This window comes from Budorcas taxicolor, chromosome 12 (genome assembly GCF_023091745.1).
Source record: "Budorcas taxicolor isolate Tak-1 chromosome 12, Takin1.1, whole genome shotgun sequence".
Classification (NCBI taxonomy): domain Eukaryota; kingdom Metazoa; phylum Chordata; class Mammalia; order Artiodactyla; family Bovidae; genus Budorcas; species Budorcas taxicolor.
This window is the reverse complement of record NC_068921.1, coordinates 34,241,049-34,267,839: the sequence shown is the minus strand read 5'-3', so window position 1 is coordinate 34,267,839 and position 26,791 is coordinate 34,241,049. Positions and strand designations below refer to the sequence as shown.

General features: G+C 54.8%; 1 protein-coding gene across 1 annotated transcript in view; it reads right to left on the bottom strand.

Moving 5' to 3' along the window:
- Positions 1-441: 441 nt before the first annotated feature.
- SPATA13 (spermatogenesis associated 13) overlaps positions 442-26,791 on the bottom strand; it is a 56,477-nt gene continuing 30,127 nt past the window's right edge. Inside the window, exons 4-12 of the mRNA XM_052650069.1 lie at positions 13,058-13,194; positions 12,185-12,364; positions 11,733-11,918; positions 9,575-9,754; positions 8,639-8,871; positions 5,791-5,920; positions 3,805-4,177; positions 2,068-2,142; positions 442-772 (exon numbers count right to left, since the gene is read on the bottom strand). Coding sequence (XP_052506029.1) covers positions 597-772; positions 2,068-2,142; positions 3,805-4,177; positions 5,791-5,920; positions 8,639-8,871; positions 9,575-9,754; positions 11,733-11,918; positions 12,185-12,364; positions 13,058-13,194 — 1,670 coding nt within the window. The 3' untranslated portion in view covers positions 442-596. The remainder of the gene's footprint in view (positions 773-2,067; positions 2,143-3,804; positions 4,178-5,790; positions 5,921-8,638; positions 8,872-9,574; positions 9,755-11,732; positions 11,919-12,184; positions 12,365-13,057; positions 13,195-26,791) is intronic.

Here is a 26,791-nt window from a genome sequence, read left to right as displayed (position 1 = left end):
GCTGCGTCTGCACGTTCACTTTATCGTCAAACTAAGGGGAATGGGTTTTCTGTTGCAAATGCATGTGTGTGAGCAGGTTCGTGGGTTCTGCCCAGGCGATGGCACGTGGGAGGGGACTTGTGTACACAGGGAGCAGCGGGTCCCCCTCCCTGAAAGCCTCAGTGTCTCTGGGGCACACAGGTCTCTGTGTACCTCGGACCCTGGACTGCATGCAGACGCCGGCCTGGTCTCCCCACCACCAAACATGGAAGAGGTGGATTCAGAAGACGCCAGGCACCCCGGGACCCCTGCGAGGCTGCAACACCCCTTCCCTCACACTAGAGGAGAGGGACAGCCCCAGCACTGCCCGCCCCTTCAAGACGGGAAGGCCAGTGACCGAACCCCCCTCCTCCTGCTCCTCCGGGAGCACAGCGCCCTCGGTCCAAGCCTGGACCAGCTCGTCATCAGCGATGCTCCTGGGGCCCCGCCCAGCGTAACTTCGGAACCCGAGCGGGCAGCCGGGCCTCTCCTTCCCCAGGCGGGGCCAGGTCCTGCCCTCGGCTGGAGTGCGGCCCCGGGGAGGCCTCTCAGCACCGGGTCCCTGGGCCCCGGCCCCATCACTTCCTGAAGGGGGCGAGCTTGTTGAAGGTGTGCCAGAAGAGCGACGGCTTCCTCTTGGGCTCGGCCAGGGCGAACACCTGCTGCTGTGGCAGGCTGCTGGGCACAGTGACGTGGCGCTGGTGAACCGGCCGCAGGCTCTGGAGCGGGGGGGCCGTGGGGCAGCCGCCGTAGCCTGGGGCGGGGGTGCAGAGGGACAGCCACTCAGCTCACAGGTCAGCCCAAAGGGAAGAGCCCCCCGCACTCCCCGGCCGACCTCTAGTCACATTTACCAAGAGGACCCCAACGGCCGCCCAACAAACCCACTCGGATGCTGCGTGCTGGACACAGATGGCCTCCCCGAGGCCTCACCTAAACCCCGTCCCCGGACGGCCCCGGGAGGCCCCGAGGCCGGGAAGGAGCCGGAAGCCCGGCACTGGCGGGGCAGGAAGTGGACGCTGCGTGGGGGGAGCAGCGGGGAGGCGCACCGCCGGCTGGAGGGGTTACTGGGTTTCTCTGAGCCTTGGTTTTCCAGTTTCGGAGACAGGGGGTACAGTGCCCACCGGTGGGGGGGGGTCGGTTATGAGAGTTGGGTGAACGCAGGTAACTTGCTTAGAATTGGTGGCACCGACGCCTCATCAAAATAACCAGAACTGTTCCTTTAGAGCCGGCATTTTAAACCTGCGCACCGGTGGTCCGAAGTGAAGTGAAGTCAAAGTCACTCAGTTGTGTCTGACTCTTTGCGACCCAGTGGACGATACAGTCCATGATATTCTCCAGGCCCAAATAATGGAGTGGATAGCCGTTCCCTTCTCCAGGGGATCTTCCCAAACCAGGGATCAAACCCAGGTCGCCCACACTGTAGGCGGGTTCTTTACCAGCTGAGCCACAAGGGAAGCCCAGGAACACTGGAGTGGGTAGCCTATCCCTTCTCCAGGGGATCTTCCCCACCCAGGAATCTAACCGGGGTCTCCTGCCTTGCAGGTGGATTCTTTACCAACTGAGCTGAGGGGTAATAAATCAGCTAAAGACCACAAGCTGACTGTGACGGTCAGCAGGAGAGGAGGACAGAGCAGGGGTTCTGGAAGGCAGCCTCTGTCCACAGGCTCCCCTCGTCCCCCGGCAGGAGAGAGAGAACGACAGAGGGAACTCAGGGAAGGGGCACAACGGGCGACCCGGGAACCCTTAGCGCTCCTCCCAGCTGGCTGCCCTGTGGAGAATCCCTCTCTTGACACCCATGCCCCTGCACAAGGCCCCCGCCCCAAGTTAAGCCATCTTACAGACGCCTCTGCACACGGGAGCACACACTGAAGTCCGTTCAGAACCAATGCGGGTGGTTTTAAACCGTTCGTTGCTTTCATCTGACCTTTTTAACTCACACTTGTCTCATCCACTCAGAGTGGGTCACACGTCACAACCTCGGGCATTTCTCCCCATTTTAATTCCAACACTGACACACACTGAGGAGATGAAACCGTCTGTGAAACTCACCTTTTGACTTTCCGTGTTCTGCCTTTTGAGCATTTAACATGGCGAGTTTCTTCTGATTTTCTGAAATTTCCATTCCTGGATTTAGACACAAATGTGGTATGTATTTAAAACTCAAGAAGACATTTCAGGATATAACCTGCACCAAACCCACGTTAACCCTGAGGTCCTCTCTACAACCAAAGCAAAGAGCCTCAACTGTTAAGGAGGCAGAAGGGGCCGAAGAGGGCAGACAAGGAGGAGGTCTATCACCTGGACAGCCACACCACCATTTCCCACACTGGGACCCCGCGCAGAGCGACCACTTGTGTAAACCCAGATGGACAGACACACAGGGCCTCCCTCACTGTCCCCCCCCACTGTCCCCCCACTGTGCTGGGGGAGGCCAAGCCACCGGACCTGTGAAAGCTTGGCTTCACCCCAAGCCAGAGGTGACATCTGAGCCAGGGGTGCTGGCTCCTGCACCCCTACTGCAGACCACATGGACAAGGGCCAAGGGCAAGACTGAGCGGGGCCGGGTGGCTGTGCTGTTCTGGGCAGGCTCTCCACCCTGAAGCCAGAGACCTGAGCTCTGCCTGGGCAGCTGGCCAGCCTGGACCCCCTGCCAGGACCCCCTCTACCTTCTGCAAAGGTAGAATGCCATGGGCCTTGGCCCCTCAACACAACTGACCCCTGTCCTGACAGGCCCTAGGGTCCCCTCCAGGCTCCAGACCCTAGACCCGCCCGGCCCTCCACCTCCTTTCCACTCTCCACACCTGCCTGGTTCATGATGCCAGGATGCATCCAAGCAGACACCGGACATACGCGACAGGCTAGGCAAGGCCGGGTTGCCTATCTTACCCCACACGTGCCTGGGCCACAGGCCTGCCAGCCCCTGGAGGACACATTCGCTCCTCCCCCTCATCTGCTTGTCCACCCATCCCTGTCCCCCAAGCCCCAGCTATAGGGAAGCATGGCTGTGCCGAGAGGGGTACAGTCAGGCCTGTCTGAGGCAGAGCTGAGAAGCAATCACTGCTCTGCCTGACTGGTGAGACCTGGGAGGCCTCCCATGGGTGAGAGTCTCTGTGGTGGACTCGTGTAAGTCAGGGGAGGCCGCTGAAGCCCCTCCTGGTTTCCAGGCAAGCTCCCCTCACAGTAGGGCCGACCTCAGCCCCTGAGGTCTGGGGGCCATGGGCTGCAGATGCCGCCCTACACCCCACTGTCTCCGGGGCCCAGGCCTTGTCTCCATATGGCCATCTGTGTTCAGACCCCTGCCATGCCCGGGGGTGGCTCTGGGCTGGGCTTGGAGACTTGGGTGTAGGCGGGTAGGGCGTCGTAAATACCAGGCCTGGCAGCTCCAGCCTTGGGGAGTGGGAGCTGAAAAACAGGAGGGGGCTGGGCAGGAAGCAAGGCGGCCCTAGTGGCCCTGAGCTCTGGGGCGGGGAGGGGGCTGCTGGGCCCCGACAGACCGGGCAGCGAGGTGGACTCACCGTGTGTGATGTGCAGAGCAGAGCTAGAGAGCAGACGTCATGCTCCCTGTGGGGGTTGTTGGGGGGAGGGGTGGGTAGTGTTAAACTCCACCAGCCATGCTCTAGGCTAAGAGTGGGTGGGGCCCTGGGCCTCCATTTCCTTATCTGTGAGACAACCACTGGACCCACAGCACCTTGCCCGGTCGGTCCCGTCAGTAAGTTCGGGAACACGAGGACTTGCAGGTGGCTCCCGGCCTCCTCCCCGTGGGGGTGAGCAGGGCCCCAGGCTCACCCAGCGCCCGGTCCTCCTGCACCCGCTGGCGCTCGTCCCTGAAGGCCTGCAGCCACCGTGCCTTGTCCTCGGGCTTCCTGGCGCAGAACAGGTGCACCTCGTCGCCCGTGCGGCTGGCCAGCCTGAAGGCGTTCCTGAGGCCCGGCCCGCGGGCACCGTCGCGGCCGTCTTCCAGGTCCACCAGCTCGACGGCGTCTGTGTCAGTGCGGCCGCGGTAGTAGAGCACGTCCCTGCGCAGCAGGTCCTTCTTGCAGAACACCAGCTGGTGGTCGAACAGGAAGAAGGTGCGCTGCTGGCTCCTGCCCTGCCGCGTGACGCTGGTCAGCTCCCCGGAGTGGATCAGCTCCGAGCTGCGCTCCAGGAGGTCCTGGCCCTGGGGGCAGGGGTGCAAGCACGTCCGAGGTCGCCTGAGGGGAGGTCTCCTCCAGGTGCCGGGGGTACAGGGGGACCCTGGCAGGAATCCTCTGCAGGCGGCCAGGTACATGGGGCCCACGTGTGGGGCAGGCCCCCAAAGGCTGGTCAGATCTCGCTGACAGCCTCCTCAGGTGGGGAATTTATCTTTTAGACTCCATGAGAAAATGTGAGTGAGTCCGTGTACCACCTAAGGGGTCCCCTCTATCAGAGAGACCTGGTGAAAAATGCTGGGTGGAGGGACCCCACTGGGAGGCGAAGGGGCAGCAGGCCTGGACAGGCCCTGAGAGTGCGGGGGTAGCCTGTGGCCGGGTGCTTAGGCTGCAGGCAGGGAGCTTCTAAGTCAGTCAGACAGCAGCTCCCCGCATAACCAGCTCAGGGCCCCGGAGACAAAAGGCCAGATGGCCCGATGCCAGCAAGAAACTGGTAAGCTTCGGACAACAAACGATCCCCGAGACGTCAGAGTGCAAGGGCAGGAAGAAAAACACACTTCTGTAATATTTAGGTTGGATCTAACCCAACATAACTTTACGCTATTTGCTATGATACTGGCCTTTAACATTTTATTCTTCCTTGATCCCAGTTATACACAGTATTTTTGGAGGCAAAGGATCCTGACTGTGAAATACTAGCCTGCAGGGATTCTGTGCCCCAGCTTGCTCACTCATGGAACAGGAGGCTGAGACCCAGGGACTGTGAGCACCTTAAAATAGTATTTCTCTCCAGCGCTCACTGCTGTCACCGGCTATAGTTAAAAAAGTTCTGCTTCCTCACTGCTTGGGGAGAGTGAGTTCTGACAGCTGATCAGAGGCGGGACGCCCCCTGCTGGATCTCATAGCCGTCTGCACGTCACGGGCTTGTCCTTGGTGATGGCCAGGGGCCCATTCTGCTCCCTCACCTTTCTGTGCCTCGGTTTTCCCGTCTGATAAATGGGGTAATAATAGTTCCTACTCCCCAGGACTGTTGAGAGGGTTAAACGAGTTCATGTATTTAAACGGCTTAGACCAGAGCCAGGCATGTGTGAATCCAGTACAAGTACAACCTCTAGCTGCTGTCACTGTCCTTTTTATAAATAAAAGTGTGCGTGTATGTGTGTGTGTGCATATGTGTGTGTGCGCATGCTGGACCACCACTCAGGCTGTCTCACACAGTCCTCACCAGCCCTGCAGGTGACACCTCTCCTGCCTGCCCCTCGCCTTACAGATGGAGCATCCCTCTCGCCCAAGTCATAGGGGACGTGCACTCCCACCTCCACACAGCCTGCTGCTCTGTGAGCGCACTCCAGCCGCCCTCATGGAGCCCACCATCAGCCAGGAGGGAAAAAGGATGTACCCCATAAACTGATTATTGGGTACTCTGAAGACGCTCTTCAGGGTACTTCCCAGTGGAGGTGGAGGGTCAAGCATTTGACTGCTAACTTCAACAGCGTGAATCAAAACATCACACCATGGAAGCCAAGAGCAGAGGGAACCTATCACAGGTTGTAAAGTGTGTCATCCCACCAGGGGACCACAGGTGGGGGGTGAAGGGGGGTGAAGGGGGGTTCGGTGCTGAGGGCGGTGGGCTCCAACTTACCTCCCAGCCCACGATGGACACCTGCCACCGCGCGATCTTGTCTATGCTTTCCAGCTTGCGTTTCCGCTCATTGATCAGGCAGGCAACATTCTTCATGGCCTCGTATGCCGCCTTTATATTTTCATAATCACTGCAAAGTAAGCGGTTAATTTTAACCATGTAACAGGCGAGGACACATGAAGCAACACGCTCCACCCTTAATTGTATACTGACAGCCTAGACAAGATGGCCTCTAAACAACAGCCACTGTTCCTCCGTGAGTAGGCTACAGTCCGCGTAGGCTAAGGGAGCCGACCAGATGCCAGCAGAGTTTTCTGGAATAAGAATGTCATCAATCATTTCCCAGAAACCACAGTGAATGAAAGCAAAGGCCACAAGAACTAAGTTTTAGTCACAGTGATGAGGGGTGATTTTCATTAACAAAGAAGGGACAGGCCTCTGTTTTGGCTCTGGTCCACACAGAGCTAGTTTTCTCTGTAATGTTCTGTGACTGTCACCACTCATTCCAGGAGTGATTGGCTGAGCCTCATCTTACATGGGAGGACATGAGTGAGTTGTGTAAATGCTGACCGACATTTCCTGTGTCCGAGCACCTTCATTTCTGGTGCTTTTCACACACTGCGGTCAAACAAAACTGCCACGTCCCCCTGCCCAGCAGCCCCTCAGACCCTGGAGACACCGGGAAAACAGAGGCTCTGGTCTGCACACAGGCTGCAGGAGAGCCAGCCTGCGGCCAGAAAGGTTTACATGCAGCTCTTGTTCTGCAATGACACTTCCAGTTCAGTTCAGGCACTCAGTCCTGTCTGACTCCTTGTGACCCCATGGACTGCAGCCTGCCAGGCCTCCCTGCCCATCACCAACACTTTGGGGATGTAGAAAGCAGTCGCCTGGCTAAGAGCTAAGTCTTTCCCCCAGCACTTTCCTGTGTCTTCCAGGACAGCACAGCCCCAGGGTCTCGGGTGGACTGGACTGCAGTCCTTCACAACCAGGAAAAAGCCCTGGGAGCAGATTCTGCTGTTTACCAAACACTCCCCACCCCACTGAAGCTCCAATACTTTGGTCACCTGATGCAAAGAGCTGACTCACTGGAAAAGACCCTGATGCTGGGAAAGACTGAAAGCAAAAGGAGAAGGGGGCAGCAGAGCATGAGATGGTTGGATGGCATCATGGACAATGGATAAGAATTTAAGCAAACTCCTGGAGATAGTGGAGGACAAGGAACCTGGCGCGCTGCAGTTCCTCTGTTCGCAGAGTCAGACATGACTTAGCAAATGAACAACAACCTCACCCCCATCTCCAGGCAGATCAGACCCCACTCTCTTCAGACAGAAGCAGAGGAGAAAAGAAGAACCAAGTGGCACACAGGGGTTGCCAAAATAATGGGAGCAAACCTCCCAGAGAGGGCTCCAGCAATAAGGAAAAGTATGCAAAATTACTGTTTTCTACAATTTTTTTTGTACAATTCCAGAAAAGAGACAGAATGTAATGATCTTTTAAAATATTTTGGTTTGTTTTACTTCAGATGAGGAAATGGCTTTTTGTCGTTTCCTTTAAAATGATTTTTTTTTTGATGAAACAAAGTATGCAAATGCTTCTCAGTGAAAAATGCCCTTAAAAAGAGAAAAATTGAGTGCTGAAGGGCGATGAGTGCACCCCTGGTATAGCTTCCCCATCTTTCAAGATGCTCTGCTTCCTAAGTTGCATTTTTATTTTTTCTGGTTCCTCATCATGACATCTTTTTATTCTCTTCAAAAAGATTTCTTCAAATTTGTGACTTGCCTGACTTTGCTATTTTTTTTTATTGAAGTTTTCTGATTTTCCCATCAGAAAAAAAAAAAAAAACAACCAGCTTCTTTTTAATTTTTTCAACAAACTCCTTTCTCTTAGTCCTTTCATCTTGATTCTTTAAACTAACATCATTGTCTGGGCATGTCGTTAAGCGACCCTGCTCTTCCCTTCTACCTTCCATCTAATTGCGAAAAGCCCCCTTTCCCAGGCCCGTCTCTCTGCAGGAGTCCAGCGGCCGAGGACAGAAGAATGAGCCGTCCCCAAACCCTGCAGGGCGGGCGCTCCCTGGAGAATCTGACTGCTCTCAGGGCAACAGACAGATGTTAAGCAGAGTTGGTGGTCTGCTGCAGCAAATTCCTCCAGGCACTCTCCTCTCTCGGCTCCCTCTTCCCAACGGACCCCTGTCCTTCGGAGGGCGGCAGGCGGAGGGAAGGCCTTGTGCTGTGACACAGATGTCAGGGACAAGGTTTGGTTTTCATAAACACAGAAGCATTATCCTAAAATACTGCTGGACGACAGCTGCGTCCCCACTGGCCCTCAGCTGTAGGCTGCTGAAAACTCATCGAGGGATCATTGCTGTAAGCAAAGGGCGCCAAGCAGCCAGGCCTATGGGGGAGACCCTCATCCACGTCCCAGAGCTGACCGAATGGATGACAGCTGACATCCAATCACAGCAAAATCAGACACGGTTCTGTACACGCGGGAAAACGAAAGCTGCTATTCGAAAGCAAAGGATACTTTGAGGGGTCCTTCGGGAGAATTCACAAATAAGCCCCAGAGGGAGGTTGAGCGTTCAGGAACCACAACCAGAAGCCCTGTGCTCACAGCCAGAGGGACAGGGTGGGCGGGCTGGGGACGGAGCAAGCACTGCACTGCACCAGAACGGGGTGGGAGCCCTGCAGGACCTCAGGAAGCCGTGGCCCCTACTCAACGCGCCCTGGAAACTGCCTGCTCCTTCAGGGATCCTGTGTGTCCTCCCCCTGTATAACGGTACTCTGCTTCCACGAGGTAGTAACAGTGTGACGCAGGCGGCCCTCCGCGTCCAGGTCTCTGCCCCCACCTGTGCTCCGGCGCGGTGTACTTGAGCAGCTCGGCCAGCTGCAGCGGGTACTTGCAGATCTTCTGCACGGGCGTCAGCAGGAAGCCGTCCAGCGCGATGTCGATCATCTGCTGGAGCAACCGGCAGGCCTCGAAGAAGTGCCGGTAGCGGCGCTGCAGCATCAGGCCTGCCAGCTCCGCGCAGGCGCCCGGGTGGTTGTTGCAATACTCCGAGTAGATGGCGAAGCCCTCTTGCTGGGGAGGGCATGGAGCCGTGTCAGCTCGGGAGCTCCGGCCCCGCGAGCGCTGAAAACACCAGTCCCCGCCCGCCCCCCTCAATCCCGGACAGGGGAGCCCGTGGCGCCGACTCCTCTGTGTGGGAAGGGGTGGAGGGGAGGCTGCGAAGAACACAGCATCCCCCCGCCCCCAAACCGGCCCCTTCCACGGACCCCCAGAGGGTGTGGCAGGGGCACAGTCCTCTCTGGGGGGCGGCGCCCTCCACGTCACCCGGGACAAGGGGGAGGCGTTGGTTTCTGCCCTGGTTGCCTCCTGCCCTCTGGTGGGTTTCTCCTGGTGACCAGGGGGACGCAGAGCCCTGCCTCAGGGTAATAGGCCTCCTTCCTGGGCAGAACCTGCTATTCAAGTGCCCACCTCTTCTCCCCGCTGCCCCCCAACCCGGACTCCCTGGGGGGCCCTCCCAGCCACCTCCAAGAACTTACTCCACTAACTCCAAACCCCAGAGAAGTGAGAAGACTTCGAAAAAAATAAAGACCTGGGGTATTTAGGTGAAGATGAACCATATAAACTAATCAGCTTAATTTGCAAGTGACGCCTCCATCCTATGGGAAGTTAATCAAAGAAATAAAACAGAAAGGGACCTCTCTTCTTCACAAGAGAAACATTTCTAAATTACTTAACTCAATGTGATGTTATTAATAAGAGGTAAAAGGTGACGTACGTGCTGAAGGAAGCAGGACCCTATTTCACTCAGGTGAGGTTCCTCTTTATTGTACTGCTTCTCAAGGTCTTTCAAGAACTTTCTTTGGAATCTGTAAATGTCTTCAATGTTTCCGAAAATGGTGGCCAGTTGTGCAACCGAGAACATTGCCGTGTGCTTGCGACACTGTCTAATGTAGCCCTACAACACAGGAAAGCAAACTCTTTTTTATGAATCTAGGAATTCACAGAAATTATTTCAACAATACTGCTTTTGAGGGCCCAGAGACATGGTCTTAAGAGTGGGCTTAAAAAAAAAAAAAATATATATATATATATATATATACACACACACAATTTATTTTTTAGTTTTGGCTGTTCTGGGTCTTTGCTGTACAAGCTTTTCTCTAGTTGCGGCGAGTGGGGGCTACTCTCTAGTTGTGGCGTGCAGGCTTCTCATTGCAGTGGCTTCTCTTACGGCCGAGCACAGGCTCCAGGTGTGTGGGCTTCAGCAGTCAAGGTGCAGGGGCTGAGTTGCTCCAAAGCATGTGGGATCTTCCCGGACCAGGGAATGAACCCATGTCGCCTGCATTGACAGGCAGATTCTTTACCACTGAGCCACCAGGGAAGCCTTAGAGTGAGTTTTAACTAGAGAAAATTATATTAACCTGAGGGGGTCCCTGATGGGCTAATTATACTTCCACAGCTAAGATGTGCCCTAAATATGTTAAAGACAAAAGGAAAGAGAAAATGTAAGTGTGGTTGGGTTTATGGAGAAGGAAATGGCAACCCACTCCAGTATTCTTGCCTGGAGAATCCCATGGACAGAGGAGCCTGGTGGGCTGCAGTCCATGGGGTCGCAAAGAGTCGGAGCGACCGAGGTGGACTAGCACCTCGTGAGCCAGCGGCCGTGCTGAGCCACTTGAAGAAACCACAGAAAGCTTCCAGATTATACTCATGAAACAGATGGTTTGGTTTCAAACATTAGAGCTCAGAAATTGGTCCTGCCACACTTTCTCTAAACTCCTAAAATGCCCAGGCTTCCATCCTTAACTCCACGTCACAGCCAAAAAGACCTGCCCAGCACATCGCTGACTGTTCCCTGTCCCAGTCCAGGGCCAAGGATGGCTTAGCTGGGGCTCCACCAGCACCCGCTTTCTGGAGAAAAACGACACAAACCTGGATATCTCCAACCCGAGGCTGCACTGATGACAGCACCGCTAATTCTCTACACCCTGGATGCACGGGGGTAGGAATGGCATTAGGATGGAAAGGCCGCGGAACACCTACAGTTGTCCCCAAGTGGGCACCGTGTAATTGCACCAACTGAACTGACTACGGCAGCTGCAGGGTGGTGGGTCTGGTTTACACTCCAACCCCCCTTACTCCTGCGCACCTGGGCTTCCTCGTCTGCCCTCGGGGCGCATGGACCAGCCCCGAGTGCTGCCAGGTCAGCTTACCCCGGGGGAGGGGCATGGCGGTGCTCAGCAGTCATCAGCAGGGGCTGTTCCCCTAAAATGAGGCTTTGCTCCCTCAAGCGTGGGTTCCCAGGAAACAAGACACATAAGCCAAAGGCTGGGGGTCCTTATCTGGGGTGAAGCCAACCCCACAGAGGGGGCGCACTTGGCCTGCTTCCTGCTGGGCCCCCTCAGCTGACCACAAAGTGCAGGGTCTGCATTCATGGCCAGGAGGCTCGAGTGACCAGAGTGGGCACAGGGCAGTCTAGCCCACCACTGTACAGAATCCACAAAAACGGGAAATACCATGGTGGGGGGGGGGGGGGGGCGGGGGGAGACTGTTGCCAACGGGATCCCGAACACCGCAGGAAAGAGTTGGGGTGTCACCAGAGGATACCTGTGTCCCTATCTGCGCCTGGGTGAGACGGACCCCGCGGGGCTTCAGAGGGGGTCAGGCGGGTGCGCCTCCCAGCACGGTCACTCGCTCTGACTGAGGCTCAGGGTGGCGGGACTGAACCCTGAGGACGGCGAGCCGTCCACACCGCCCAAGGTGGACTAGCACCTTGTGAGCCAGCGGCCCTGCTGGGCGAGGTGGGGGAGGGCGGGGCTCTGGAAACACCGGAGCCGGGAGGGAGGGGCCGCGGGTGAGGGGAGGGGCCAGGGAGCAGGGGAGGGGCCGCGGGACAGGGACAGGGACCCGCCTCGGGCATCGCCCAGGCCCACCTCGCAGATGTCCCGGAGGTGCTTGATGTACACGCGCTCAGTGTCCATGATCTCCTGGACCACGTTGGCCCGCATCTGCTGCTTGCTCTCGGGGTGCTTGTGGCGGGCCCTACCCGCGTCCTCCTCCTGCTCTTCGCCGGGGCTGCCGCTGGAGCCCTCCGACAGCTCCTCCTGGTTGACACGCAGCTGCGGCCACACGCGGAGAACAGTCAGTGGGGGCGGCACCGGGCCTGGGTCCCCTGATTTCCACTCCCCAGGACTGTCAGGAGGGCGGCAGGTGCCCAGCCGAGCATCGCAAACGCAGCAGCGACACCAGCTGCCTAGCTGACCCCCGTGGACACTGCTCCACCACCCACCCTGACCGCAGAGAGGTCTGGTTCCGTGGGTGATAAGGAAAGAGTGGTCCTGGCACTGCCCCTACCCCGCCCCACCACCGGAAACAGGACACTCACCCGTACGAAGCTGGCCGGGAACCATGCCTCCCTGTCTGCGCTGCGGCCCCACCACCAGTCCTTGTGCGAAGCCTCCAGGACCTGGATGACGTCCCCCGCCTTGAAGCCCAGCTCCTGTTCGTCCATGGTCACGTGGTCCCACAGGGCCTCCGCGCAGACCACGCTGCCATCGCCGATCAGCTAGAATGGAGAGGTGGGCGCTCAGCACCGAGCTGGGGGACCCTGAGCACCCCCGCCCCCAAGCACCCACATGGATGATGCTCAAGCACCTGATGTCACAGGACACAACGGGGGAAAGAACCAGGGGGGCACCCTCACGTGCTCTTAAAGGAACCCCTGAGCCCACTCAATCCATAAGTCAGTCACCCAACAAGTGAGACTGACTGGACTGTTCACTCCCCCACGGGGTTTCTGAGCCTCTAAACCCTCTCCCAAGGCTAGAGGGGCTGCTGCAAAGACTTCTGTAAAAAAGTGCTAACGACGCAGAGGAGGAGAAAGAAGCTCGGAGAAAGTCGTGCTTCACTTCTGTTCTGCCACCCTAGTAGGTCGCTCAGCCTCTTAGTTTCCAAGTGTTTGCCAAAACGTGGGCAGTAACTAACGCTCACTGCCCACAAGGGCTGTGAGACCTTTATAAAGGTAGGCAGGGCACTGCCTGGACCAAGAAGCCCTCTCCAGGTGTCATGACAGCCTGCTGACTGGGAGGGACAGCTTCGGTCATCGGCAACACTTAATCACACAAATCGCCCTTGAAAATGCCTAACTGGAGTTCTCCGTGTTAGAACACGTTCACTAAGAAATAACCAGAGAGACAAGTAGGAGTGGATTCTGGGCCCAGACACACCGGCCACCACTGTGTGAAACGGACTCCAGTACCTCGTTGATGGCCAGCTGCTCCCCACCCGGCTGCAGGTATCGGGGGTTGGCCCGACACAGGTCCTCGTAGCTGAAGTCCTCCTCGCTGCCGTTGTCGTCCACTAGGGCAGACGGCTCCGCACCTCCATCGGAAGAAACTGAGAGAGAGAGAATGACGGTATGGTTTAAAAGATGCAGCTAATGGCAAAAATAGAAGGACAAAACCTGTGAGCTCTGAGAATGCGCCCTCGTGGGAAAGTTGTCATTTTTTGTCCCACCCAGAGTAAGAAACCATTAGAAAATGCCTACTGAGCTATTATAATCCAAAGATAGCAGCTGACGCTAGGAGGAGCCAGCGCTTCGTGTCCCAGTTGGTGGGAAGGGGACACTTCAGAGACCACTGCAGACGGTGACATGCAGGGTTATTCCCGGAGTCAGGATACTGAGCAAACAACATGTGATGCTGGAAATTTGTGCTCCAAAGTGGATGTAACAGATGCAGTGTTTCTAAATAAGCTTGAGGAGGAAAACAAAGTTGAAATTTGATATACATATATATATATATATATATATATATATTTTTTTTTTTTAAGTGTCCGTTGCCATGTTTTCCTGCAAGGCACAGTGTGTGCTGTTGAATCAGGAGGTGCTGAGGGTATCCTAAGTGGAGCCCAGCAGCTGGGCTTCTTAGTTGTCCACACAGCAAAGGCCAGGGCTCACGTGTCACAATTAAGAGTTACCCAGCACCTTCTGAGGATGGGGGCAGCATTCAGGATGGACCACCTGGCCACTCCTATCTCCTTTCAGGATGGTGGGCTCCTCGCCAAGGCTCCTCTGTCACCGAACGTCCCTGTGAGAAGGACAGGGTCTCCTGGGAGAGGAGCCTGGCTCCTGACTGTGGACACATGTAGCTGCACTTGGGACACCAGGGCCTCGAACAAAGAGGGACTGGAGAGCAAGGGGCCTGGGCAGGGGAGTGATGGGTCCCTGGCGCTGCAGAGACCGGGCGTTAAGAGTCTGAATTCAAGCCTGCCCCTCTCCAGGCAGGGAGCCCAACCAGGCACCCCATCTCCCTGAGCCCCAATCCTTCTCTTGTAAACAGTCTCGTTCTTTTTGGAGAATTAGATGAGATAATGTGTGTCAAGTCCGTAGCATCCTTGATTCTAGCTGGGACTCGCTAACAAGAGTCACTGCGGTGAGGACATCCATGTTGGTGTGCTGGGACGCACAAGAGTGACTCGGCCACAGCTTGAAGCGGGTAGGGGGTGTGAGCAGACCACCAGTTGCAGGAGGTGGGTCAACTGAAGCAGGAGGCACCACGGCTCTCCATCAGACAGACGGCTGGCGGGCGGGGAAGGGGCGTGAAATTCAAGGACAGGCAGGTCCAGGTAATGAGGGGACAACAGAAAGGATAAAGTCTACCCGGTTCAGAAAATCCCAGGTTACTGGGAGAATTAATGGGAAAGGGAGGAGCTGCGGTCGGGGCAGGAGGAGGAAGGTTGGCCGGACGGTGATGGCGGAGGGAGAGCCCTAATGATTCTTTCAAGGACCTACCAGCTGGAATTTCCCCTCAGGGACAGGTCTATTTCTAAACTGAAGAAGCTGTTTTTAAAAATGAGATTTTTGGAAATTATTTTTAACTTTTTAAAAGTGAGATATTTCCTATTCCTTACTTTGTGCTAAGTCTTTGTGACCTAAGTGCATCTTACGTCCCCAGCCCATCCCTCTGGACAGGCCACGTTGCGAGTGCCCTGCGGACACCTGTCTACCCAGGGCCAGGCCCCTCCGCTCTGCACACCAGGCCCCAGCTCTCCTCCGCCCTTCCCTCCAGCCCTGCCACTCGCTCAGGGCACACCTCCCAGGGTTCCTGCTGTGTGTGCGCATGTGTGTGTGAGCGCCGTGTGGCTGCCCCTGCCCTGTGCTGTGTCACACTGCTCTGCGGTCTTTTCGGGGGTGTGTCTGGGGGTTGGGGAGAGGACCTGGAGAAGGCAGACACACCTGCTCTAGGCACACGAGTCTCTCAGCAGACACCAGGGAGGCAACGCGAGCCTGCAGCCCGTCTCTAATGGAGCCCTCGGGGAGCTGCCCGACCACAGCGCGGTGTTCACAGCTGACTGGGTGGGGGGAACCACGCCACCCCAGTCTGTCGGAGCCCCTTGTCCTCCCCCCTCGTGATCTTAACTGCCTTTAGGATCTTAAAGCCCCTTCTAAGTCGACGGCCCCCTGTGCTCCTGTGCTACGGTTCACACGTATCTCAGGGAGTGGGGTTTCTCCAGGGTCTGGGTGGGAGGGGTGAGGGCAGATTCTGATGCTGTCTGCACAGAGCAAGGCTCCTGTCACCCCACACTCCTGCCTTTGTGAGGGTTTCCCTTCTGAGGTCAGAACTTCTTGAGAGAATAGGCGGGGTCTATTCTTGTACCCCAGCACCCAGTGTAACCCCTGGCGTGCAGAAGGCACTCAATAATGAACGGCAGACTGCTGGTGAGGGAACTCAGGCTCCCAGGAGGTTAACTCCTCCTTTGGGGGCACAAGGGTCGGTGGAGGCGGGGTACACACCCAGGTCTCCCTGCCTCCCATCCCCACCACCCTCTCCAGCCATACCCTATGCAGCTCCATGGCCGACTTCTGGAAACACGGTTCCCTTGTGTGCATGAGAACCCCAGAGCAGCGACCAACTGCCTCAGTGCAGATTCCTCTGCAGGGAACCTCCATTCCCTTCCAGTTAAAGGCCCCCCTCCCCCGCAGAGCCCACCCTCTCACCAGTGTCGCCTTCTCACCGAGGCCTGTGCGTCACCTGCAGACCCAGGTTCACCGGGGCCTTTCCTGGAGGTTACTATGTGCCACTCTTGTCTGGTTTTCAGCGGTGATTCTTTATTTAGGGCTGTTTTGCATGTTGTGGACTTACCACTGACTCTCAAAATGCACTTTCGCAAAATTAGGACAGATTAATACATTCTAATAATGAAAGAGGAACCTTAATCAATTAGCTTCCTTCTTTCCTTCCTTTAGTAGTAAAAAACACATAGAATGGGCCATCCTGGACATTTGTAAGTGTACACTTCAGCAGTGTTGACTACGTTCACGTGGTTGTGCAAACAACCCCAGAACTTTCTCATCTTGCGAAACTGACACCCTGGCCCCACTGAAGACTGACGCCCCCATTCCCTGGCAACGAGCCTTCCGCCTTGTTTCTGGGCTCTGAACACTTTACGCTCCTCACTGAGTGGAGTCCCACAGTGGTTTTGTAGCGGATTTATTCCCTTCAGCACAAGGCCCTCAACGTTCACCCATGTGGTTGCCTGTATCCGATTTCCTTCCACTGCACCTGATACCGAGCTTTCTTCATCCATGCAAACGTCCAGGTGCGTTTGGGGCGCTTCCACCTCTTGAACACGGCTGCGTGAACACCTCCTCTAGGTCCTGCTCTGGATTCTCCTGGATGTGTGTCCGGAGGTGGGATGACCGGGTCATGTGGAAATTCTACTTAGCTTTCTGAGGTCCCTGCATGCTGTTCCCCATGGTGGCCGTGCTGCTCTATGTCCCACCAGGAGCACTTGGGCTTCCAAGTCTCCAGGTCCTTGCCAGCGGCATCATTTCTTTTGTTGAATAAGTTATTTTTGTTCAGTCGCTCAGTCATGTCTAACCCTCTACAACCCCATGGACTGCAGCATGCCAGGTTTCCCTGTCTTCACCATCTCCCTGAGTTTGCTCAAACTTGTGTCCATTGAGTCGATGATGCCATCTTAACCATCTCATCTTCTGTCATCCCCTTCTCCTCCTGTCTTCAATTTTTCCCAGCATCAGGGTCTTTCCAATGAGTCCGCTCTCTGCATCAGGTGACCAAAGCACTGGAGTTTCAGCTTCAGCATCAGTCCTTCCAATGAATGTTCAGGGTTGTTGAATAAGTAGGTGTGCAAAAGCTATGTTTGAAAAGGATCTCGTGAATGGTGAGCAAAGACTGTTGCAAACTGAAACGGAAACCTCGACCCCTAAGACAGAGGAATCTGAGAGGGGACATGCTTGCTCCTCTGTCCACTGCGCCCTCACAGCTGCAGCCATGCCCAGAGGGGACGTCTTTCGGGTCTAAAAGACCTGCACACTCACGACAGCACACACGCCTGCAGGGACAACTCTGGGACAGTGCAGCAATCGTGTGCATTGTACACGTGTGTAATGTGAACTACCCATGCTTGCTTAATCATCATGTCAACGTCCCCTGGAAAGGCAGACGTCCCAGGACTCCAGGGGCTGCACCGGGTGGACCACCTCCCCCCTCACCTGCCCATACCTCACACAGTCTCATCCTAAGATTCAGACCCAAATTCTTTCCTCCCCAGGCTCTGCTTTCTTCCTGCATGCGCCGATCTGAGGAAACCCCATCCACCCTTCCAGTGCTGGCCCAGCTCGGCTTCAGGAACATCCAGGAGAGACCACCGTGGCCAAAGCGGACGTGCCTTCATAGTCAGGACTGCTGCAAACTCGGCAGAGACCATGTGAGCTTATGAGCAAATGCCAGCGAAGAGCAGTGTCCACGTCTCTCGGGAGGGTGACAGCTTCTGTCTGGACCTGGATTTCACGTCTGTGAGGAACAAAACCTGGCAACAGGCCCTCCAGGCGAGTTTTTAGGACAGGACATGTCAATACCACCACCAATGGAGAACCTCGGACTATAATACGCGCCAAGGACAAGGCCCTCCCACAGGTCCCCAGTCCGTGTCCCAGGGGGAGTTTTTCTCAGGACACAGGTCTCCCCCATCTGGCCTAATTTTGCAGATTTAAGGGCTTTTGCTCAGAGTGACAGAATTTCAAAAGCACAAGAGCTTGCTGGGGTCCCAGCCAGGCCCTGGCCCGAGCGTCCCCGAGACTGCCTTTCTCTTACCTGTCACACGGGGTTGGGGAGGGCAGGTGACAGGTGAGAGGAAGGTGACAGCTGACACAGTGGGAGTCACACCTGGGCACCTGCCATGCGGGCCACACGGGTGTGGACACTCAGCACCCGACGGGCAGAGCACTCTACGGGGGCGGGGGGGGGGGGCACGGGGGGGGAGGGTTCCCACTAAAACACAGGTCACTTCGGGAAAATTCCTGCACTTGGAATAAGCCATTAAAAACACACATTTTAGGAAACCTGCTGACCCCTCAGGCTTCCTCGGGTTGGAGATAAACTGTTCTCATTTCCCATCTTTCCCATCTGAAGAGCAAAACAGCAAATCTGGGCGGGTGGGCAGGTAGCCTGCGCTCAGAGCCCAGGGTGGACTTGACAGGGTGCTGCTGCTGCTGCTGCTGCAGAGGGCTGGACCACCAGCCATGTCCCTGCACCCAGGGCGGCCCCTGAGCCATGAGATGCCAGAGGGTACAAGCACGGACACAGGGGGCCTCGATGCCAGAACCACCCTCCCCCTGACCTCAGGGCCACTCCCCCTCAGTGGTCCCCAAACACGCAGGGTCCATGGCTTCCCATCCTGGGCTGGGGGTGGGGGTGAGGGTGAGGAGGGTTCAGAAAAACACAGACTCTGGCGCTGGGCCAGAGAGCCAGGTCCTCCAGGGGGCAGGGGCAGGGGGGGGAGCAGGAGGGGGTGTTAGCCAAGAATCTCTTTCCAGAGCTCTCTTTCCAAGCGATTCTGATACCTGGCTGAATTCTAGAACCACGGGCACCCAAGCTCGACTTCCTCAACCCCAGTGCAGGGACCTGCCCTGGGAGGTGTGCTGTGAGACTCATCTCCGCAGCGAGACAAGCTGGAGGGCAGTGGGTTTGGATCTGGCTGCTTCAACACCTCGGCTTCAGCCACTGTGTGCCAGCGAGTGTTTCCTGCTCTCAGCAAAAAAGGACACGGTCCTTCAGTCCACACTGACCACTCCACCTGGAGCGACGCCCCACCCAGAAAGCCCATAAGCTCCCCTTCCTCCTTCCCGGTGCCGAGCTCTCACTCCCTGGTGAGGGGTGAGGCTGGGACCCCTGCTTACATTCGCCACTCCCCCGTCACTGGCCAAGCCCCAGGTGGCAGGAACAGTCTCTGCCTCTCACATCCTAGAAGCCTACTAGATTTACTCACTTTAAAATGCTCACCGTATTTACACTGTCCTTATATTTCAGCAGCTTCATTGTAACACCCTCCTGAGCTGTTCTGAGTCTCTCATATCCACCCCTCCTGCCCCAGCGCTGACCTCGAGGGACCAGGAAGCCCGTGCTGGTCAATGTCAGCTCACACCTAGTTACAGGAGACACCCTTCCTGTTCAGGGCTCAACCTGACACCATCAGGACCGTCCCCTTATGCCTCACCTAGACTTTCAAACCATTCCACACATGGGGCAGTGCTCTGTGAGTCTTCTAAACACGTCGATGACAATACAGTCAAAAAGGATAGTTGGCTTGGACGCGCTGCCCTCCACTGATACCCCTTCATGATGCCCACGGGTCTCCTGGAAATGCCCCTCCCAGGACAGAACTTCACATCTGGATTAGACCTGGGGCCTTGCTACCCTTGATGCCCGAGCAATGACAAGGGTCACACCAAGATAGAGCTTCATTTATACCAAAGGCCCCAGAACCTCCCTATTTACCCCAGTCACCCCTCAGAACTGACTCCTTAGAAAAGACTCTGATGAGTTGGGAGTTGGTGATGGACAGGGAAGCCTGCTGTGCTGCAGTCTATGGCGTCGCAAAGAGTCAGACATGACTAAGCGACTGAACTGAACTGATACCAAACCCCCAGGTGGCCTGTTCCTATAAAAGGTTTGTTTAGAAAGCTTTGGCTCAAACCACGTGTATTTTTACTTCTCAATTTAAAGGCAAGTCATGCCCTGTGCATCCTCCATGCTCTGTACCCCCCCAGGAGAGGCCCTCAGAATCCTGAGATGGGCAGGCTGGGGTTGAGCCTCTGTGCTCTTGGGGGCCCAGAGGCAGGACAGTCTCAGCTCCTGGTGCAAGCCTGGGTTTAGGCCCTGGGTTCTCCCCTGGGCTGATCCCTTGGCATCTGTCCCCACTCAGCAAGCTGCTGCTACTCCTCTGGCTCAGCTCTGATGGTAGCTGCCCGGGCCTCTGTCTGCGCCCTGCTCCTCCCCCAGGCGCCCCAGCAGCTCGTGCCCACTGCACCCCTCTCGGCTCCTGGCAGTGCCTCGCAGGCGGGCTGCACCGCCCTGGGAAGGAACCCGGTTGCTTTCACCACATTTCCAGGATAAACTCCGTGTGTACCAAGCCCCACGCTGGAAGCGTCCTGGAACCATCAGTGTCTGTCAACACAAGAGCAAACTATGGCTCCGAGAGGTGAAGGAACTGCTCCCCAGTCCTGGGGCTGTAATTCAAGTCCTGGTCTGTCTGGCTCCAAAGCAAGCCTGCTGGGCACCTGCCCGGGGCCTCGGCCTCGCTAACCATGGCCACAGGGCAGGCCTGCTGACCACCCGCCCTCCCCACCTGCTCCTGCCAGATCTTTCTCTGGGGGGCCGCCAGGCTGTCCCTCAGGGTCCCCTGCCCACTCAGGGCTCTCATCTGAGACAGAATCCCCCCAGTAAGCAAGCTCTCCACTTGATTCTCCGCTGTTGCATCTGTGGTCATTTCCATCACGTTTACACACATACACATTTAGCATAGCAGGTACATGAGAGACAGTGCTGGGAACACACAGAACCATCGGGAACAGAGATGACCCCAGCAGAGCCCGCGCCTTCCTTCTCTTGGCAGCCAGACTCAAAGGCGGGCAGGGCTGGAGCCTGGAGCCCGAGGGCACTTGGGGAGGGAGGGCGCAGACCCCTAGCAGGAGGCCTGGCCGGCTGCACCTCCCAGAGTGTCAGGCTCAGCACAGGGGCTGAACCCAGCTTCTCTTGGCCTCCACACACACACGTGGGAGGGAGGACCGGGCCCTGTGCCCGCCTGGGGTGGAGGAATGCGGGGGGCGGGCTCCATCGCCGGCTGCCTTGGGGTAAACACAGGCGCACCCCCAGCCCAGGAGGCCGGCAGGCAGCCAGCTGTCCTCCATGTAGGACCTGGGGTCACCAGCCACTCAGTGATAAGCACAGCCACTCGGCGGGCAGGCCTGAGCCCTGAATGCAGAAACCACTGGGCCACTTGTTTTTTTTTATTCTGAATTTGCGTCAGTGAAGCCCTCACCACACCCCTGTCTGTGCTCGGCCAGCACTGGGAGCCAATCAAAACAGGGAAGGCCAGCAAGAAGCACAGAGTACTCAGTGCAGCGCGGGGAGGCCCACGCTGCCCTCCGGCTGTCACCTGTAATTCCCATTCATTCCAGGGTGAGCGATGGAATTCACTTAATACAAAAACTGAGACAGGACTCTTTTTTCAAGCTTCCCATTGCATGATGTGTAGGAGTCGGCCAGAATGCTTTCCATGAAGCATTTACTCCTTTAAAAGAATACATGGGTTCCAGGTGATAACCTCCTAGTGTGAGAGAACCACCTTTCTAAGTTCACCTAGGAACTAGTCTAGTGACAACACTCACAAAAACACTGAAAAGCAATAATGGAATAAAGCCCCAAACAATAACCAGTCCTGGGTAGTAACACTTTTTGCAAACAGTCGACTATTTTTCCAAAATCAATTCATACCATTAAACCTCACACACCCCAGATTAGCAAGGAACACTGTTATGGACCCCAACAACAGTCCCCTGAATAAAGAAGTTTCGTGTAACAGAAGCAAAGCCTAGCACAAGAACCAGATCCATAACTCACAAAGAACAATCCACGGTTGACTCTTGCTATTTTCTATTTCATACCAGTGGCTGCACAACTCAAACCAGCCTCTGATTTACTGTGTCCACAGCTAGAACTTTTGAAATGAGTTTGAGCAAACTCCGGGAGATAGTGAAGGAAAGGGAAGCCTGGCGTGCTGCAGTCCATGGGGTCACAAAAAGTCAGACATCACTGAGTGAAGAACAACAGCTACAACTGCCCTCAGGACCCCAGGTCCAGACAAAAGACTCGCTCACACACACACACACACACACACACACACACACACACACACACAGCCTGACAAGAGGCAGCACACAGAGCCCTGCACCTTGCGAGGACAGACAGGACTTGGCAGCAAGGTCAGTCTGCACACATACCCGGGTGAAGGCTCTCCAGACTCCAGAATCTTGCCATCTCCCCCCTCGCCACCATCCTCATGTGTGGGAAACAGCCGCGTTCAGAGCAGGGCTGTGGGGTGACTGAGCATCGCGGAGGATCACACAGGCTCTGGCTGCGGAAACGCAGAAAGCGCTTATTCACTGCTGACGCCTCTGCCCGCCTGGCCAGAGCCTCACAGCTCACAGCACCCGCGGGCGGCTGAGCTTGCAGCCCAGACAGGACGGCGGGGAGGGAAGTCTAAACGCAGGCCAGACGGCCAGCCAGAAACCTATCAGGAGTCCCCAGAGCCTCCGATGCCACTGACAGCAAGGCAAGGCGCCTGCTGCTTTTCATTATAACCCAGAAGCCTGACCCCCCATAGAGTTTGCAAGATGTGAGCTATCACACACAGGACAGACAGACAGCAAGTCCTACTGCAGAGCACAGGGAACTACATTCAACATCCTGTGACAGACCACAATGGAAGAGAGTATAAAAAAAAAAGTATATAGTAATACGTATAACTGAGTCACTTTCCTGTACAGCAGAAATTAACACAACATTTTAAATCAACAATACTCCAAATAAAAAAGAAATAAAAGGGCTCAGAAAAAAAAAGGACCTATTTCACGGGGGAAGAAGCACAGAGGTCACTAGGTTCAAACTGTAGTTGGGATTCCATGTTCTGGTGTGCCAAAACCTTCAGCTTTGACATCACATTTATATTAACTGCAAATCTGTGAACTCACTTTAAGAGTGATTTTGTTTAAAAGATGTATATGTGTGAATATGTGTGCCTTCTATATAAAAAGCATATGCATATCTTTTACTGTATAAATTGTCTGTTCTCTGTAGTGCAGAAAATTGTTCCTTCTTTGAAGAGGCTCTCTCTAGATGACGCGGGTCACTTATTTTCTCTCTCATTTTTGTTTTTTCCCCAGTTGTCTACAGTGAGCAAGTCCTATTGTGAAACGACACCTACTAACAAACAGCTTCCTTCCATTTCCTCAGGACAGGAAGACGCTAACTTTTTACCTTCAGGAGCAAGGAGACAACACACGCAGCGTAGTGATCATGTGGTCGTCCCCCAATAAACGGCTGAAAACTGAGCCCATGTGTGCAGGCTCTGGGGTGACAGACCCCTCATCTCACTCCACCAGCTCAGACCTTCAGGGGCTCGTGTCTGATCTATACAGTGGGGACAGCCAGCCTCCCACAACTCTCCCAGGTTCTCGAGAACGTGTGGGGATTAATAAACATGACTGCAGCTGCTCTCACAACCCGAGTCCGCAATCACTGGCTGGTTCCCAGACTTCACAGCACGAGGGGTCAATGGGCAGAGCTGCAACGTCAACTAAGACACCCACCCCGACCACGTGCTTCCCCGGAGGCTTTTCTTATCCTTAATTATCTGTGGCTGATTCTACTGACTCAAGGCATCTCACTCTTAAATCCAGCTAAGGCTTCAATAAACTACAAAGAGGCAAAACGTGCACACATATGAACACACACACACTACACTCACAAAACCAGAGTGGTTTTAAATCTATCCCATGCAAATATATATATATTTTAAAATGTTTTTTTATTTGTTTGTGCCAGGTCTGGTCTATACGTGGGATCTGGTTCCCTGACCAGGGATTGAACCCCACCCCCCTGTATTGGGAGCTTGGAGTCTTAGCCACTGGACCACTAGGGAAGTCCCCCCTTGCAAATATTTTTTTAAAATGAATTAAAAGAGTCAAATTTTTAAAAACTATTAAAAGACAGTCATTGACTAGGAGTGTATGTGTCCTTAATTAAGGCAGTGCTTCATTGCAGGAGGGACTCAAAAGACTCCTCGAGGTTGCTTCCCAGAGCAGCTCACTGTCTATGAGGTAAGGCTGCTTCCCATAGGCTCCAAGTCCAGATTACACCTGTGTCAACTTGTTTAACACAGAATGGCCCATAAGGCCACAAACCCCTTTTTTCACAGTAACATGTACAGCCACCTCAAAGGCTGCTGTCCAGGGACCAGCAGCACAGGGTGACCAGGGAGCTGGTGGGAAGTGAACCCCTGGGGCCCCATCCCGGCCTGTGGAATCAGAGCCTGACTCAGGTCTGAGAACTGTTAATTCACAAATGAGTGAAGCCCGTGGAACGCAAGCGTGGACCTGGTTTTAATGAAGAAGTGAAACGCTGAATGCTGAGACACAAAGCAGGGAGATGCGGGAACTCATTCTGATGAGCACACTTTCTAAGGGAGACTGAAATCCAGCAGGAGGCAAGGGAAATCCAGAGTGCTTTTATTTTCTTAAAAAAAAAAAAATTTTTTTCTTTTGTTGTTGTTAAAATTGCAAGTTTTCAAAAAAAAGAAAAAAACCTCTCTTGGCTGCATTTCCTTGGCACTGTCTTAACTTGGGTCCATGGCTCACTTTCACTCTCCCTGGGCAGCTTCTTTCCCAAGGACTTTTTCTAAATCCAGAGATGGGGTCAGGGAGATTAAGGTCCTTGGGATCTTAGGATTTTAAACCAAAGGCATTTGCTGAGTAAACTTACTGTACTGAGCACACACTCAAAACAAACATAAAGATAAAAAGAAGGGAAAAAAAGTAAATAAACAAAACTGCATCTTCCTCAAAGGAAGGTGAACCAACAACACTTCTAAGATATTTTGGAAGAACCTACAGAGGCAGTTTGACTTTAAGATTTAAAAAATTATTTAGTGATTAGAGCCTATATTAACCAGATCAATAAGAATATTGCAACAAAGACCTTAAGCACAGCTGAAGGAAGTCTTGATCTCCTCCACGCTCTACCCCCAACCTCCACCCCTGGGAATAGTCTATTCTCCTTGGATAAGATGCTGCTACAGGGTTGAGACTAGGATGTCACCAACCTTGACTACTGGTAGGAAGAATTAAGAAAAGGATTGAGTCCCACTGGAGAGCAGAAAAACCCCAACTGTACATTAATATCAAATATTTGGAAGTCAGGATAAAATAAAAGTTGGAAGCACACAGGATGTTATGATCACGTTTAGTCTACAGATATAGAAGGAACTAAGGCTATTTTTGGCAGAGTGGCCCTAAGACCCACACACAGTTACACCCACATTTCTGGAAAAGGAGGGGGTAAGTTAGTGGTGGTGCCTCTACCTAAACTAGCACTCATCCCTTTACCCTCCAGGACCGGCTCTTGAGATGACCAGGGGGTCGTTAAGGCTGCACTTGGCTCCGAGTTACTGGCATCTCCGTAAGTACAAAATGGTTCAGGTCTTCTAACTTGGCCGCCTTAGGATTTGGGGCAGAAAGGTCACCAGCACTGGCCATCTGCTCAGCAACTGACACTCCCAGCTGCAGCTTCACCAAAGCTGCAGCTCCCTGCATGGCGCAGAGACTCCCTTAACCTGGGAATATTCTAGAACCTCCCCCACCCCAGGATTGGGTACCACCCCACCACCAAGACCTGCAGGACAGCCACAGGGTGGTAGGATGCCAAGGACAGGCATGCTGTGCCCCGACCAGCACTGCCGCCAGCTTCAGAGAGTGAGCTGGAGGCTGGGACACGTCAGAACTGAGGCAGCTCCTGCCCCCGCTGGACTGAGCCCCAGCCCAGACCACCGGTGAGCACCCAGAGTCACAAGGAACACAGCAAGGGCTCTGAGTCCACCCAGTCACTACCCTCGCTGCTGATGCCCTAAAGCTGGGATGGGGGTGATTTCTGAACAGGAAGTGATCAGCTACACCTACTATGAGTTACTCAGACTCATGGGCTTCCTTGTGGCTCGGCAGTAAAGAACCCTCCTGACAGTGCAGGAGACCCAGAAGAGCTAGCTATTTCTGCCTGGAGAATCCCATGGACAGAGGAGCCTAGCAGGCTATAGTCCATGGGGTCGCAAAGAGTTGGACACGACTGAGCGACTAAACAACCACTCAGACCCACAGTACCCTTGTCTTTTAGCATAAATAATGGAGTGTCCAGAGGGGTCCCTGTACTCTGAATGGATTACAGACAGACACTAGCACTAATCTTACAGGCCACAGTTACACCATTTTTGAGAGAAGCAGAAGAACACAGAACAGAGACCCTCAACACAATACATAACGTTTTCTAGCCCACACGGTCGCACAACCCACCATAGATCCCGTTTTGGTCAGCTGCCTGCTGGCAGAGGGCAACGCAGGCCCTACGCAGGTCTTCCTGAATCACTGCTCAGCAGCCAGACGCCTGAGCACAGAGGGCAGGCTCGTCACTCCAACACACAGGGAACGGAGCACAGGTGACAACAAGGAGCAGTGGGAACCGAAGGCAGAGGATGAGCCGTGGGTCTTCAAAGCTGCTGCTTTTCCACCGGAGGCGCCGAGTGCCCGCCCACCCGGGGCGGACAGAAAATGCACTCTCAATGCCTTATGAACGCCACCCCGCTCCAAACACAGCGCAAAGACACTGGTCCTCTTGGGCTCCGACTACAACTTTTAGGCTAATTCAGAAACAGATCCAAAATTCCCCTTTAAAAGACAAGATGCCGTCTCAACGTGACAACCGAGGCCTGTACCATCTTCTGTGAACAGCCATGTGGGGTTTTCATCCTTCAAGGCCTGGGACACATTTCAAACATAACAAGAGCAAAACAGAAAGTGGATGAACTTCACTTTTGTCTTTGTTTTAATAAAAGGCAATTATTAGGCGTGGCCTTAAAAACTGAC